At 37.9% G+C, this 13692-nt stretch overlaps 2 protein-coding genes across 3 annotated transcripts in view; one reads left to right on the forward strand and one right to left on the reverse strand.

The window, feature by feature from the left end:
* The first annotated feature begins 872 nt into the window (after window positions 1–872).
* GLYATL1 (glycine-N-acyltransferase like 1) overlaps window positions 873–13692 on the forward strand; it is a 37697-nt gene continuing 24877 nt past the window's right edge. For both annotated transcript variants that reach the window (XM_023507843.1, XM_003801400.2), the window contains exon 1: window positions 873–1167. The gene's annotated coding sequence lies outside the window, so the exon portion shown is untranslated. The remainder of the gene's footprint in view (window positions 1168–13692) is intronic.
* GLYATL2 (glycine-N-acyltransferase like 2) lies at window positions 2545–9560 on the reverse strand. The gene is made up of 5 exons (XM_003801365.2): window positions 9483–9560; window positions 8186–8293; window positions 6870–6996; window positions 6609–6789; window positions 2545–4121 (listed from the first exon to the last, which is right to left on the reverse strand). Exons 1-5 carry the CDS (start codon window positions 9558–9560, stop codon window positions 3713–3715), a joined length of 903 nt encoding a protein of 300 aa, XP_003801413.1. The 3' UTR covers window positions 2545–3712.

Genomic DNA, 13692 nt, shown 5'->3' on the forward strand with positions numbered 1-13692 from the left:
CTCACTCTGTAGGTAGGCTCTTCACTCTATTAATTATTTCCTTTGCTATACAGAAGCTTTCTAGGTCAATGTACATATTTTTTTCAATTAAAATTGGTCAAAATGGTAAATATTATGTTATATATATGTTTTGCCATTACATATATATGTAAACATATGTGTGTGTGCCTGCTGTGTGTGTGTTTAATCCTGTCTATTCAGAGAAAATAAGCATGAAGAAGGAATGATCTCTGAAGCCCTGGCAGCTTCCTATTTCCAGCTATCATTTTTCCTGAGAGTAAACTCTAAATATCTCTCTCTCTCTCTCTCTCTGATTGACTAGAATTTTTCAAGTGATCTGCACCAGAATCCTTCCAATTGATAAAGAAAAACTCTAGGTAGTCTTAGTCTCTTTAGTCAACATAGTTTATCCCTCTTTAATTAATCAATTCCAATTGATTTGAGAAAATTAGCTCTAGAAATTCTTGCACAAGTCTCAGGTACTTACCTCAGTGAGTATATATATATATATTTTTTTTAAGACAGAGTCTCACTATGTCGCCCTGGGTAGAGTGCTGTGGAGTCACAGCTCACAGCAACCTCAAACTCATGGGCTTAAGAGATTCTCTTGTCTCAGCTTCCCAAGTAGCTGGGACTACAGGTGCCTGCCAAAATGCTCAGCTATATGTTTTTTGTAGTTGTTCATTGTTGTTTGGCAGGCCGAGGATGGGTTTGAACCTGCCAGCCCCAGTGCATATGGCTGGCACCCTAGCCACTGAACTATAGGTGCTGAGCCGATATATATCTTTATATTTTTAAATTATCCTTGCATAAATAAAACATTTTTGTTTTCATCAGAACAGCTCAAGTTAATCATTGCTACTTGAATTTAAACTAACTAACTTCAATAAATTATTAACAATTTGTTTTTTGAGCAACTATTCACCTTCTCTCAGGTGAAAGGCAGTACAAGGCAAATTTCTACTTTGTACTGATCCTCTATTCCGTAGAGGAGCAAAGTTTGACTTATCTTCTGGTTTTAGCTTTCCATGGGATTATAGAAGGATCCCACAGAAGCAGAAATACCTATGAAGACTACCTTTGGGTTCAACATTTGGTGTTGATACCCTCTTAAGTGAAGTCCTCCAGCTAACAAGATAATCTAGCAAAGTATCCTAAAACACTGAGGTAAGTACCTGAGACTTGTGCAAGAATTTCTAGAGCTAATTTTCTCAAATCAATTGGAATTGATTAATTAAAGAGGGATAAACTATGTTGACTAAAGAGACTAAGACTACCTAGAGTTTTTCTTTATCAGTTGGAAGGATTCTGGTGCAGATCACTTGAAAAATTCTAGTCAATCAGAGAATGCCGTTGTCTGCAGTCTAATGTTGCTGTGCTATAACTATTCCACATTTTAGCTCATTTGTTAATGTTCATTAAGCCTTAGCATGCCACACGTTATATGCCAAAGGTTAACAGTACTAGCTTGGGAGCTATAGTAACTGAATTGTGTTTGGGTCCTGAATTGGCCCCTTACTAGTGTGATGGCCTAGGACTAGGGATGTAAATTTTCCTTAGTGTGAGCTTCTCTCCTGTAACCAACATGCCTAATTACTTCTCAGGATGGTTGAGAGTACTAAATTACCTAAAATGTGTGAAGTACATAGAATGGTTCATGGAGCTAATTAAGTGCTGTTATTGCTATATGGCTATTTCTCCTTCATTCTTTGAGTCTCTGTGATTCCTTCAATACTGTCTATTTTTTCTTTTTCCTTTCTTTTTCTTTTTTGGAGACAGAGTCTCCCTTTGTCACCCTCAGTAGAGTGCCATGGCCTCATAGTTCACAGCAACCTCAAACTCCTGAGCTCAAGTGATCCTTTTGTCTTAGCCTTCCAAGTCACTGGGACTACAGTCACCAACCACAATGCCTGGATAATTTTAGAGAAGAGGTCTCACTCCTGCTCTGGCTAGTCTTGCACTCCTGAGCTCAATCCACCTGCCCCAGCCTCCCAGAGTGCTAGAATTACAAGCATGGGCCACCACATCTGAGCCTTTAATACTATCTTGAATCACAACTTTCTACTTTAAGCTATACAGCCAAGAAGTGTTATGGCTGCCTCAGAGTTTGATCACAAAGACCAAGTCCTGAAATACAAATTAGGGCAGGAAGAATGGGAAAGGTTTTCTGTAGTAACACCTTTCCTACAGTGTTACTTCAATGTACAGGCAGGGTCTGGGGTCTGGGAGCCCCCTCTCTGTTCAGAGAATGACTGTGGAGTCACAGGGCTGTCAATATGGGTTGACTGTGTCATCTCCTACCAGCCTGCATGCATATCTTCAAGCACAAAGGACAGTTTGAAGATGAAGATGTTGGTTCTATTTTACCTAAATTAAACTACATAGTATCTGTAGTTCCTTCTACTCCAAATCCCTTACATGGACATTCTATGAGTACCAATTTTTATAAATTGTCCTTCCCCTTAATTCATAGTTGATAGGATTTGAGATAGACAAAGTCTCCAGCTAGACTAAGTTCTCTCTTCCATGAATGTGGAACTGGAATATAGATGTTCTGGTTGGTCCTGGACTGAAAACATGTAGATTCCAAAAGTATAAGGTAACTTTGCTCATGCAGAAACATACATGTGATACTCATACATGATAGGCTGAATACTGTCTCCCTAAAGATATATGTCCTAATCCCTAAAAGCTTTGAATATTATATGTCAAAAGGGACTTTATAAATGTGACTAAGGATCTTGAAATGGGGATATTATCCTGAATTATCCCCCAGGAGGCTCTAAGAATAATCTTGTGTCCTTGTAAGAGGGAAGCATGGGGAGATTTGATTACAGAACAGAAGAAGGTGATGTGATGTTGATAGAAACAGAGGGAGAAAAGGTGTCTTGCAGAACCACTGGCCAAAGAGTGAAGACAGCCTCGAGGAGCTTTTAAAGACAAAGATACTGATTCAGCCTTAGACTCTCTAGAATGAGTGGCCCTGCTGACACCTTGGTTTTAGCCCCATAAGATCCATTTTTCACTTCTGACTGCCATAAACTACATTGCTTTAAGTCACTAAATTTGTAGTAATTTGTTATAACAGCAATAGGAAACTAATACATCATAGATATAAAAATCATACTGAAAACTGGAAGTTCAGCCACACAACTCAACCCAGCACCCCCTTGTGATAAAAGCTAATCAGAAAACCAAACTTCTACTGATGATCACATAATTTAATTTAGTATAGGATTTCAGACCTCCTGGAAGGGCACAATGAATCAAAAGCAGTGATGCTGAGAGCTTCTGATAAATACCTTGGAAAACTTTGTAGAGGGAAGGGAAGAATATGAGAGGAGACATTTTGTAAAGCAGGCTTTTTTATTTTTAAACACAAAAACATAAAAAGGCAGGACTTTTTCCACTAAAGAAGTCTTCTTCAAGTAAGAGACTATTATGTTTAAAGTGGTATCTTGGCACTAATGATTGGCATTGGATGATTCTAATTCTAAGATGACTGTTATAAAGGAAAGGGTTGAGATTCTAATTTTCTATATGAATATAGAAGAGGAGGAGGATGACGAAAATGGTACAGAAGGGTGGGTTTAAGGAATACACAAATCCCAGGTCATTGAATGCTTTTGTACTAATGTAGATCACCATGTTTGTATTTGTATTAATGTTTTTCCACTAAGAAAAGAAGGTTTGTAATGGGCGGCAGTACCAGTCAACAATATTTCTTGGGAGTGCATTTCCACTGATGCCAGCCACAAGGACAAACCTTAAACCCAAAATTTTTCACTGACTGTTGGACTTTCTCTTTATAATCTGCTACATGTACATAAAATGGAATTTTCTTTTCAGAAAGATACTTTATAAGGTGTTCACCCGTTTGCCACATTTTGCCTTGGCGTCGGTACTTGGGGACAGTGTAAGCCATTCTCAACTCACAGGAGTGTTCCATCACTAACCAAGAGATGGGCTGCCCGTCTGGACCCAGAATACCAACTGCTGGGAAATTCTGGAGACAACGTTCGATGTATTTCAAGCTCCTTTCATTTCTTCCATACTCCCATTGTTCATTTAAAAGACCTGCGTATGAGGCATCCAAAAAAATGCTACGGAAGTCTTTTTTCCTGTCAAGAAAAAATGTATGTATTTATTCAGCTAATGTTACCAAATACTAGAACTGCAGAAAATAAATCTAATACCTTCCCTTTCCTTGAAGATCCTACAGCCTACAGGAGAAAACAGATGCATAAAAAACATGAAAGTATTTCAAATTGTATATAAAACCAGCACATCGTACCCCATAAGTGCATTAATGTACACAGGTATAATTTAATTTAAAAAAAGAATGATTTACACCCCCCCTAAAGAAAAACAAACTACTATTTCTATGTCTGCTTCAAAATGTTCCCAAATAATTAAAGGATAAGGGACGCTACATGCTTTACAATACATCCAGATTCTCTTATTAGACAAGTTAACTGAGACTCAGTTTTTTCATCTGTAAAATCACAATAATAACATGCTCTGTAGGTATGGGGGGGATCTCAAAGAAGTCATACCCTCTGCTAAGAAGAGCTTTTAGAAAATCTGTCAGTTTCAGAGTCACTCCTTGTTTGCCAGTAGGCAGATCACCAGCACCAAATTTTCTACATGTGGTTGGGGCTTTGCTGTTGTTCTTTATCATGCCAGAGGTAATTCTGAGCGCATTTCCTCAAAAGTCCCAAGCATCCTCACTTCCCCTGCCCCTGGATAGCCAAAGCTAGAATGCCATGATATCAAGATAGGCACTCGAGCTTGGAAGACAGAACCACCTTAGGGCATGTATTAATATCTCTGGACTTATATTTTTAAGTAGTATTTAATCCTTACTTACCATTTTCCCCTGTGTATATGTTCCTCTTAAAATTCTCCTGGGGACACCCCTAGGCCAAAGCTGGATTTGAATATTGTTGACTCTCTTGGCTAAATCATTTGTATGTATGTGTGTTTAGATTTTATTTCCTTTTTGTATTAGAAATATAATTTTTAAGATGTACATATTATTAATGGGAAGTAGGTCTCTCTTCTTTCTTTGATCTCCTATTTTCCATGTGTCTTCTCTAGAGGCACATACTAATGCCAGTATATTTTGTGTAATTTTCCTCTGCATCTTTGCATTCTATGCACTATTATATGAGTACATACATTCATATATATATATGCATAACAGATATATTGTTCTTTCCATTTCTTAAATTTTATTCTACTTATTTTTATTTATTTGTTTTTCCTTTTTTAAGACAAAGTCTCAAGATGTCACCCTGGGTAGAGTGTCATGGCATCAGGGCTCACAGCAACCTCCAACTCTTGGGCTTAAGCAATTCACTTGCCTCAGCCTCCCAAGTATCTGGGACTACAGATGCCCACCACAATGACTGGTTGTTTTTTTGGTCATAGTTGTCATTGTTGTTTGGCAGGCCCAGGCTGGGTTCAAACCTGCCAGCTCTGGTGTATGTGGCTAGTGCCCTAGCCAGTGAGCTACAGGCATCAAGCCTATCCATTTTTTTTTTTTTTAGCATATATTTTGGAATTTTTCCCTAATCAGTTCTGTAGAGCTGCTTCATTTTTTAATGGCCACATAGTATTCCAATGTTTGGATGTATCATAAAAAATGAACACTTCCCTTTCTTAACAGATGGTTAGGTTGCTTCATAACATATAAACCTAAATGTAATTTAATTTAATATGGCATCACATATTAAATTTGTGAAGTTTTCACCATCCAATTTGGCAAAATGTTTCACTTAAAATGCAAATTCTCTGACAATTTTAATTATAAGAATCTTTCAGAAATACCACTGTACAATGATATATTTATGAAGATATTCATTACATAAGTTGCAGAAAAATATGTGCATATGTTGTAATAAAAATGAAGAAAAAATCTCACATACACAGACTACTAAAAGCATATATATCAGTGTTATGAATATTTACACCTGGAAGGAAGATTGTAGGGAACTCAAATGGAAAGACTTATTTTTTACTTTATATACTGATATCCTTTCTATATGATGTAGTATTTTTGTAAAACATAGTTTCAATAAACATTCTCCAATGCGAGCGGTGCCTGTGGCTCAATGGGCAGGGTGCCAGCCCCATATACCAAGGGTGGCGGGTTTGAACCTTGCCTTGGCCAAACTGCAACAAAAGAATAGCTGGGCATTGTGGTGGGTGCCTGTAGTACCAGCTACTTGGGAGGTTGAGGTGAGAGAATCACCTAAGCCCAGGAGTTGGAGGTTGCTGTGATGCCATGGCACTCTACCAAGGGCAATAAAGTGAAACTCTGTCTCTTAAAAAAAAAAAAAATTCTTCAATGCAACATTATGCTCGTTGCCTTTTCAAAAGGACTTTTATGAGATCTAAGTAAAATAATATATGCAAAAGCCCTCATCTAAATGGTTGCTTTTTCCAAGTGCAGCAAATATTTGTTAAAATACCTCCCTTCCTTTACTCATCATAATTCTTCATCTCATCATAATTTAGTCTCAAATTCTCTATTTCTAAGTACATCCTTTTTGACAACTCAATAATTCTATGAACAATTTGGAAGTAGAAGGTAAAAATCTCACTTGTTATCTTCATCCACATTTTGCATTTTAAACACCTCCATCAATTCCATCTCTCCATCCCTTGAAGTGTTGCATTTCACTGGTGTTTCTAACATAAAAAGATGGGTCTTTAAGTAATCCACCTGCACAAATTTTGAAGCTGCAACCTTTCTTACTGCTTGGTCCAAGATTTCCTGGCAACCTGAAGAGAACAGAAAGACAAATATTGCTTTATCTCTCTCATATCTGCTACAGATAGACCTTTCAACTTACACTAGTTACCTTGGATCTGGAAGGTTTGTTCCCAATTGATAATTTGGGGGCATGCCAGGACTTCCTCCAACTTTTCAGGAGCTTTAGTGAAGATGTGGTAAGTGTTGGTGTAGTGATCCAAGTCATCCTTCATCTCCTGTCATAACAAATATCAATCTTATTTATATAGCACTGTAATTTATTTTAAAAAGTTCTTGCACAGGTCTAAAGTGTTAGAGATTTTATTGTTTGATACATACACTCTGTTTTTCTGAGAGAGATGTAGAGTATGACCTTAGAACCCCTTGAAGAATATTTCACTATTGATAGACTAAAGGTTGTGGCTTTCCATTTTTTTTTTTTAATTTCAAGAGGTTTATTCTGAGCCAAATTTGATGACCATGGCCTGGATTACACCCAAGAAGCCTTGAGCAAGTAGACTCACAGTGGTTGAGTTAGGTTTTATACATTTCAGGGAGACAGGAACTATAAAGTCATAAATCAATACCTGAAAAGCATACATTGGCTTGGCCTGAAAAGGTGGGACTTCTCAAAGTGGGAGCTTATAGATGTAGGTAGGTTTAAAAATTCTGTAGTTGACACTTGGCTAAAAGAGTTAGGCTTTGCCTAAAATACCAAGAGTCAATGGAAAGGAATGTTTGAGTTAAGCTAAGGTCAGCTGCCCCTGGGAGGGTAAGTAGCTCCATTGTCTGGAATGGGAAGTGTACCAGAAATGGTATATATTAAGGATTTAAAAGAGAGTGTCTAAATATGGAAAAAAGTAGAGAGAGTGGGGTTGGCAAGGCTCTGGGTCTTGGATGAGGAACACCTGAGCTAATTCTGACCCCAGTACTCTGAGGCTGGCTGATAGTTGGCTCTTGGTTGGTGTGGAAATAGAATGGACTTTTGGAAAGAACCATCATACCAGAGATCACACCAGAGCCAGAGTAATACCTGAACAGAGGGCCATTTCTGCCTCCAACTGCTCGCTTACACTCTGCTGTTGACATTTCCCCTTGGTAGTCCTTGCCAGAGAAAATACATCTTCACCATTTCTAGCCATAGATGCCTATGTATACTTCTAATCAGAACATTGATGGAAAAGATTGTCTGGATGGGATCCTAGTGTTACTTACAAATTCTGGATTATTGGCATTGGCTCTACCTTCAAGCCTTAACTCACCTCCTGCTCTTCCTCCCAAACAAGCCCCCTAGCAGCCCTTACAGAGCCTGTATGTCTCAAGGACTCCAGGGTTATCCCCATCCCTCAGCTTCTAATCCCTCATTGCCACAAAGAGAGTGACCTAGGAGTAACTGCCCTGATATTCAGTAACTGATGCTCCTACCTCTTTCTGAGGCCGAGTAATAACCACCTGATAATCTGGCCAGGCATCTACCAGCACCTCCAGTTTGAATGGGTTTTTATTTCTAATGTTGAAAATGGTGCCATATACCTGAAGAGCAACAGAAAAAAAACAGGAGATTAAATCTTGGAGATAGATAGGGTCTTTGATGTAGGGTGGGAAATAAATCAAGAGTTTTAGGATGATTTGAAAGGATGGAGCCAGTGCTTCCAGTATGAATCACTGGATTGCTCATTGAAAGGTATGCTATAAGAAGGTCCAGTAAGGATTTGCAAAAACCCAACTTAACAGCTGAGTCTTTAGGAACTGGCTCCCATGAAGTTCATTCATTTTCTTTTTTAATTCATACCATTTTTTAAAATATGCAAATAAATGAGTAATAATGCATTAATAAATAAATGCATAATTTGCAAAATTTATGCAAATAAATGCAAAAATGCATTTATTTGGCATTCATGATATATCAGATCTGTGTGAAGTATGGGAAATTCAAAGATGAATATGATGCATTCACTGCCTGTGAATTAAATTTTGAATGATAGAGAGATATAGCATTCAATCTTAAAAGGATGTTCTGAGAGATGTGTGTGCATGTTGGTGTGGAGTCCCCAGGGGGAAATGGACGCCCAGTCTAGAAAGTGGTAGGGACATTTATATAAGAAGTAATATTTGAGTTGGGTCTTAGTGTATAAGTAAAATCTTTTCCTAGCAAAATAAGGAATGTTATTTCAGGTAGGAGAAAAGGCATAGGTAAAATGCTTGAGGGTGTGGCAGAGTAAATCATACCTCCTGAATGGTGAGGGTTTTTCAATGGTGATAGCATGTGATATGCAGCAGAAGTTTGGGCAAATGGAAGAAAAAAGTCTAAAAAATGTCTGGGCATTTTGAGATAAACCCTATAACCTGATTAAAGGGTACCTTGAAGATGAACTGCTATTGCAAATTTTAAAATAAGCAATATATTTCTATTTGTGTCAGACAGATGGCTCTCATCTTCAAGTTGCTGATGGGCTGGTAAATTAGAGACAGAGAGATATTGCAGGTACATGGAAGGGATAAGGAAATCCAGTTGCAAGAGCTGTAAGAGGGATTCAAAGGGCACGAGGTCACAAGAGAATCAAAAGCAGGTGATTGACTGGATTTAAATGTTAACATCATCCCTGCCGACAGGTTCTGACTTGAGGACTTATATTTCCATCTGTTCTGGAAGATTTTGAGCCCCAAATCTATCATCCTTTCACCTCAATCCTCTTTTCTCAGACCTCTCCTACTTCTTTACCTTAAGGGATTCAGGGATGTTCTTTTCCAAGGATTCATACAGAATCTGCAGCTTCTGGGGTTCATGAAGCACAAACATCTTATGTAGCTTTTCTGCCTCTTTCCTTCAGAAAGATGATCTGAAGAAACAAACACAAAAACAAAACACCCTGGAGAGATAAGACAGCTGTCGAAAGAGGAGGAAGGAGAATTTGCCTAGGGTATCACACATTAGTAGACTTTAGATCCTCAGAGTCCCAGACATTGCAACACTTGCTCTAACATTGCCATGATATTGGTAGTATTTCCAGCTATCGTGAATGGTGGCCTGTATTGTGGGCCTTTTTTCCTGACAAACAAACAAATAACCAAAAAAAAAAAAAAAGAAAGAAAGAAAGAAATTTAATTAGTAGTGATACTATCCGTGTATAAATTAGCAAAATCTAGAAACTGGGATTGTATCATAACAACCTCAAAAATAGAACAACTGTCTTGGTCCCTGTAGCTCAGTGGCTAAGGGCGCCAGCTACATACACCAGAGCTGGTGGGTTCAAATCCAGCACAGGCCTGCCAAACAACAGTGACAACAACAACAAACAGCTGGGCATTGTGGCGGGCACCCGTGGTCCCAGCTACTTGGGAGGCTGAGGCAAGAGACTTGCTTAAGCCCAAGAGTTGGAGGTTGCTGTGAGCTGTGATGCCACAGCACTCTACCGAGGGTGACATCTTGAAACTCTATCTCAAAAAAAAAAAAAAAGAACAACCTTTTTAAATTCAATAATTGAATATCTAGAAACTCTTTCCAAGGAAATAATAATGCACATGTATGAAGATATAAACCCAGGGAAGTTTACTGTAGTATGATGACTGCATATTTAGATATAATACAAAATCCCTTATGGAGAAATGGTTAAAGTAACCCGAATAATAGATTACCAAGCAGCCATTAAAATTATGTCTTGTGAGACTCTGTCTCAAAATAAAACAAAATAAAGAAAATTGTCTTAGAAAAGTGTTTCATAGCATAGAAAAATCTCCCTGTTATGAAGTCAAGAAAATATATGATATAGTCCAAAATTAATAATACAAAAATGGATAAGTAAATGGATATTTGTATATGTGTACACATTTGTATACCCCCCTAAAAGTGTTTCTGGAAAAAAAAAGTAATATGTAAATGAGATATACATATGAACAGATATACATATGAACTTTAAAAAAATTTTTTTGAAGTGTTTTTTTTTTGTCTTGTTTTGTTTTTTGCCAGAGCTGGATTTGAAGCTACCACCTCCGGTATATGGGGCTGGTGCCCTACTCCTTTGAGCCACAGGTGCCACCCTGAACTTTTAAACTTTTTCCAGCCTTAAACACATGGACATATAACCATATATATGGTATATACATATGTATGTATAATTACTATATATTTTTACATTATGTATACCTGATCTCTCATATGATGCTTAAAGGCATCCTATAAGAGTAGCCACATTTTTTAAAAAACCAGAAATTACAAGAATTTCTAAGCCATTTTGATGCCTTACAAGGGAGCCATCATTATATTCTTTAATTATAGTTATCCTGGAAAATTCAGCACCTATGATATGATTGATATGATATGATATGATGTGATATCTCTTTGTCACACACACACATATCTAGGATCAGTACAAAAGGAAGCACAATAGTTGCCAGTGTGTGTCCATCACTGTCTAGGCTGGTGGGCACAGAACTCTGCCACTCTGCAGGCCTTTCACAGCGCGTCTCCCTGGAGGAGAGTAATCATCTTGAAAGTAGTACTGTATCTCATTCTTCCTTGTGGCTCAAGCATCAAGCACAACTCATGGCATAGTGTAAACATGAATGAGCTTTTGTCCAATGAAGAAAAGAATCAGTCAGGACTAGAAATGGGGTCCTTGGAACACTTTTCCTTGAAAACTAAATATCAACTCTCTTTGCTCCAGGCAGAGTCAAATTTCTGAGGGAAAAAATGTGACTATTCAGAGAAGGTTTCATATCCAAAGGAAAATGCCCAGCAGGAGATATTTTTGAGCACATAAACTTAGAGATGTAACAGGAAGGTGATGCATAAAAAGGAGATAAAGAAAAGGTTATACACAGCACTGTCCCCACTTCCCACTGTCCTTGCCACAGACTCTGCCACCTTGTAGCACATTGCCGCCAGCCTCCCTCCATGGCACATGACTCAAATAAACAAGTAACACTTTAGAAGCACAAATTGAAGGCCAGGAGAGTGCTGATTCTTTTTGCTACTCAGCAGTGTCACTACAGGGAGCTGGAGCATGTCAGGAAAAGGTACAGGTATACTGATAATGTGCAGTTCAAGGAAAGCATGCGGACATCTCACAAGTTCAAAAACGATGCACACTGGCTTTAACAATTTCTGAAGTATTTTCCAGCTCTAGAGACGTAAAAGTTTTGAGGAATTATTTCTTAATATTGAGACTCTGGTGAGTGCTCCTTCCAAGCATTTGCAGGAGGAGGGGAATGAATTAACAAATACGAATTATTTAGAGTAAGGATCCTAACTACATGAGAGGCTGAGGAAAAGGAAAACTAGCTGTTCAAAACAATTCTGCTTACCTGAATTTTCTTTGTAGACCTGTGTATTACACCGCCTTCTATAGTTGCTACCGTGTGGCAATGGAGGGGCTTCCTCAGCCACCACTCTGTAGACTCACTCACACTGAAATATAAATGACCCCAGTTGTCACTGTTTAGCGTGAAGCTCCAAGAAGTTGTGGGTTCCTGTAGAAAAGACTAGATGCTGTGTCCATTGATAAAAAAAATCAGAGGTTTTGTGGACCACAGGAAGATTGGAAATGTGTTCTGTCTTGAGTGCCTTCTACTATTACAAGATGTTTTACACTGATTTATACATTACCACTTGCCCTTGATTGGCTATTCTAAAGCAATTTTACATAGTTGGCAGAAATGGCCGAGTTGCAGCATGATTTAAATAAGTGTCATTAGGGCAAACAAAAGAGTTAGAAAAATTGGCAATCATTCTTCAATCATTCGTGACCCGGAAAAAGCAAAGAAGCCTCAGAGAACTCACTGTAATGAGACATTAACTTCACATACCTTGTCCTTTGGTCATTGAAAGTGGAGGATGGCAGGGAAGGTTGTAAATGCAAGACAAAAAAGCAGCTACTGGACAAAGGCAAAACTGGCTGCTTGGTGTGTGCTCCTCACACCATCCACTTCGAAATCAACTGGGCTTGCTCAGAACACAAAAGCCTCCCCAGCTCAAGTGAATCAGAGTCTCTCAGAGTGCTTGGGACTCCATATTTTATAAAAATCGATGTGAAATAGTCTGATCTACATTAACATGCAGGAGACAATGAAATTGGGAAGAGAAAAGTAAAAGTTATCAAAATTTAACCCACTTTCCAGAGGTATATGGAGCAATTTCACAAATTTTAGTTTATTAACAGAGAAAGGCAAACATCACTTATTATAGAAATAAGGACGAGGGTGACCAGAAAGATCACCTATATTTCTGTCTAACAAGGGTACAAGTGAACTTTTCTAGAACTAGAATGTAAATGTTTTGACACAATGACTACGCAAATGACATGAAATTTATGTGAACCAGCTTGATGAAAGTATTTCAAAATGTATATGAAAACACTACACTGTACCCCATGTCTGCATTAATGTATACAGCTATAATTTAATAAAAAAAAAGAAAAGAAATAAGGATGATAATGCTGAGAAAGGACAGGTGTCTTCCCCATGGCCATAAAACTAATAGTGGCAATATCTGGATCTAAGGCCAAGCACTAGATTGTTTTAATAACACTACGATTCCTCAGAGAGTGATTCCCTATCCTTGGGCTGTTCATATCTTCTTAAAAATCCCTACTTCATTTACTTCAGATGATATACTAAAAATTTTCAGTGGGTATTTAACACTCAGTATCTCAGTATGTGTTTGCTGTGGGAGACTCTGAGTCTCCAAGTTTTGGTGAGTCTGTTGAACCAAAAGTGGTTTACAGAATCTATCAAAGAATGTTTACAAATTTGTAATTTTATATGCTTAACTTGCTAAAGCTATAATATTCCGTTGTACGGAGTTATAAAACAATTAATCATCCTTTTTAAAAATACTGGTTTGTTACCATTTGTCAGAATATTGTTGTTGTTGTTGTTGTTGTTACATAACCGAGATCACACTGTGGATAGTTGAGAGAACACAAGTGTTTATC

The sequence above is a fragment of the Otolemur garnettii genome, unplaced genomic scaffold (genome assembly GCF_000181295.1).
Source record: "Otolemur garnettii isolate 467f Iridium unplaced genomic scaffold, OtoGar3 scaffold00209, whole genome shotgun sequence".
Classification (NCBI taxonomy): domain Eukaryota; kingdom Metazoa; phylum Chordata; class Mammalia; order Primates; family Galagidae; genus Otolemur; species Otolemur garnettii.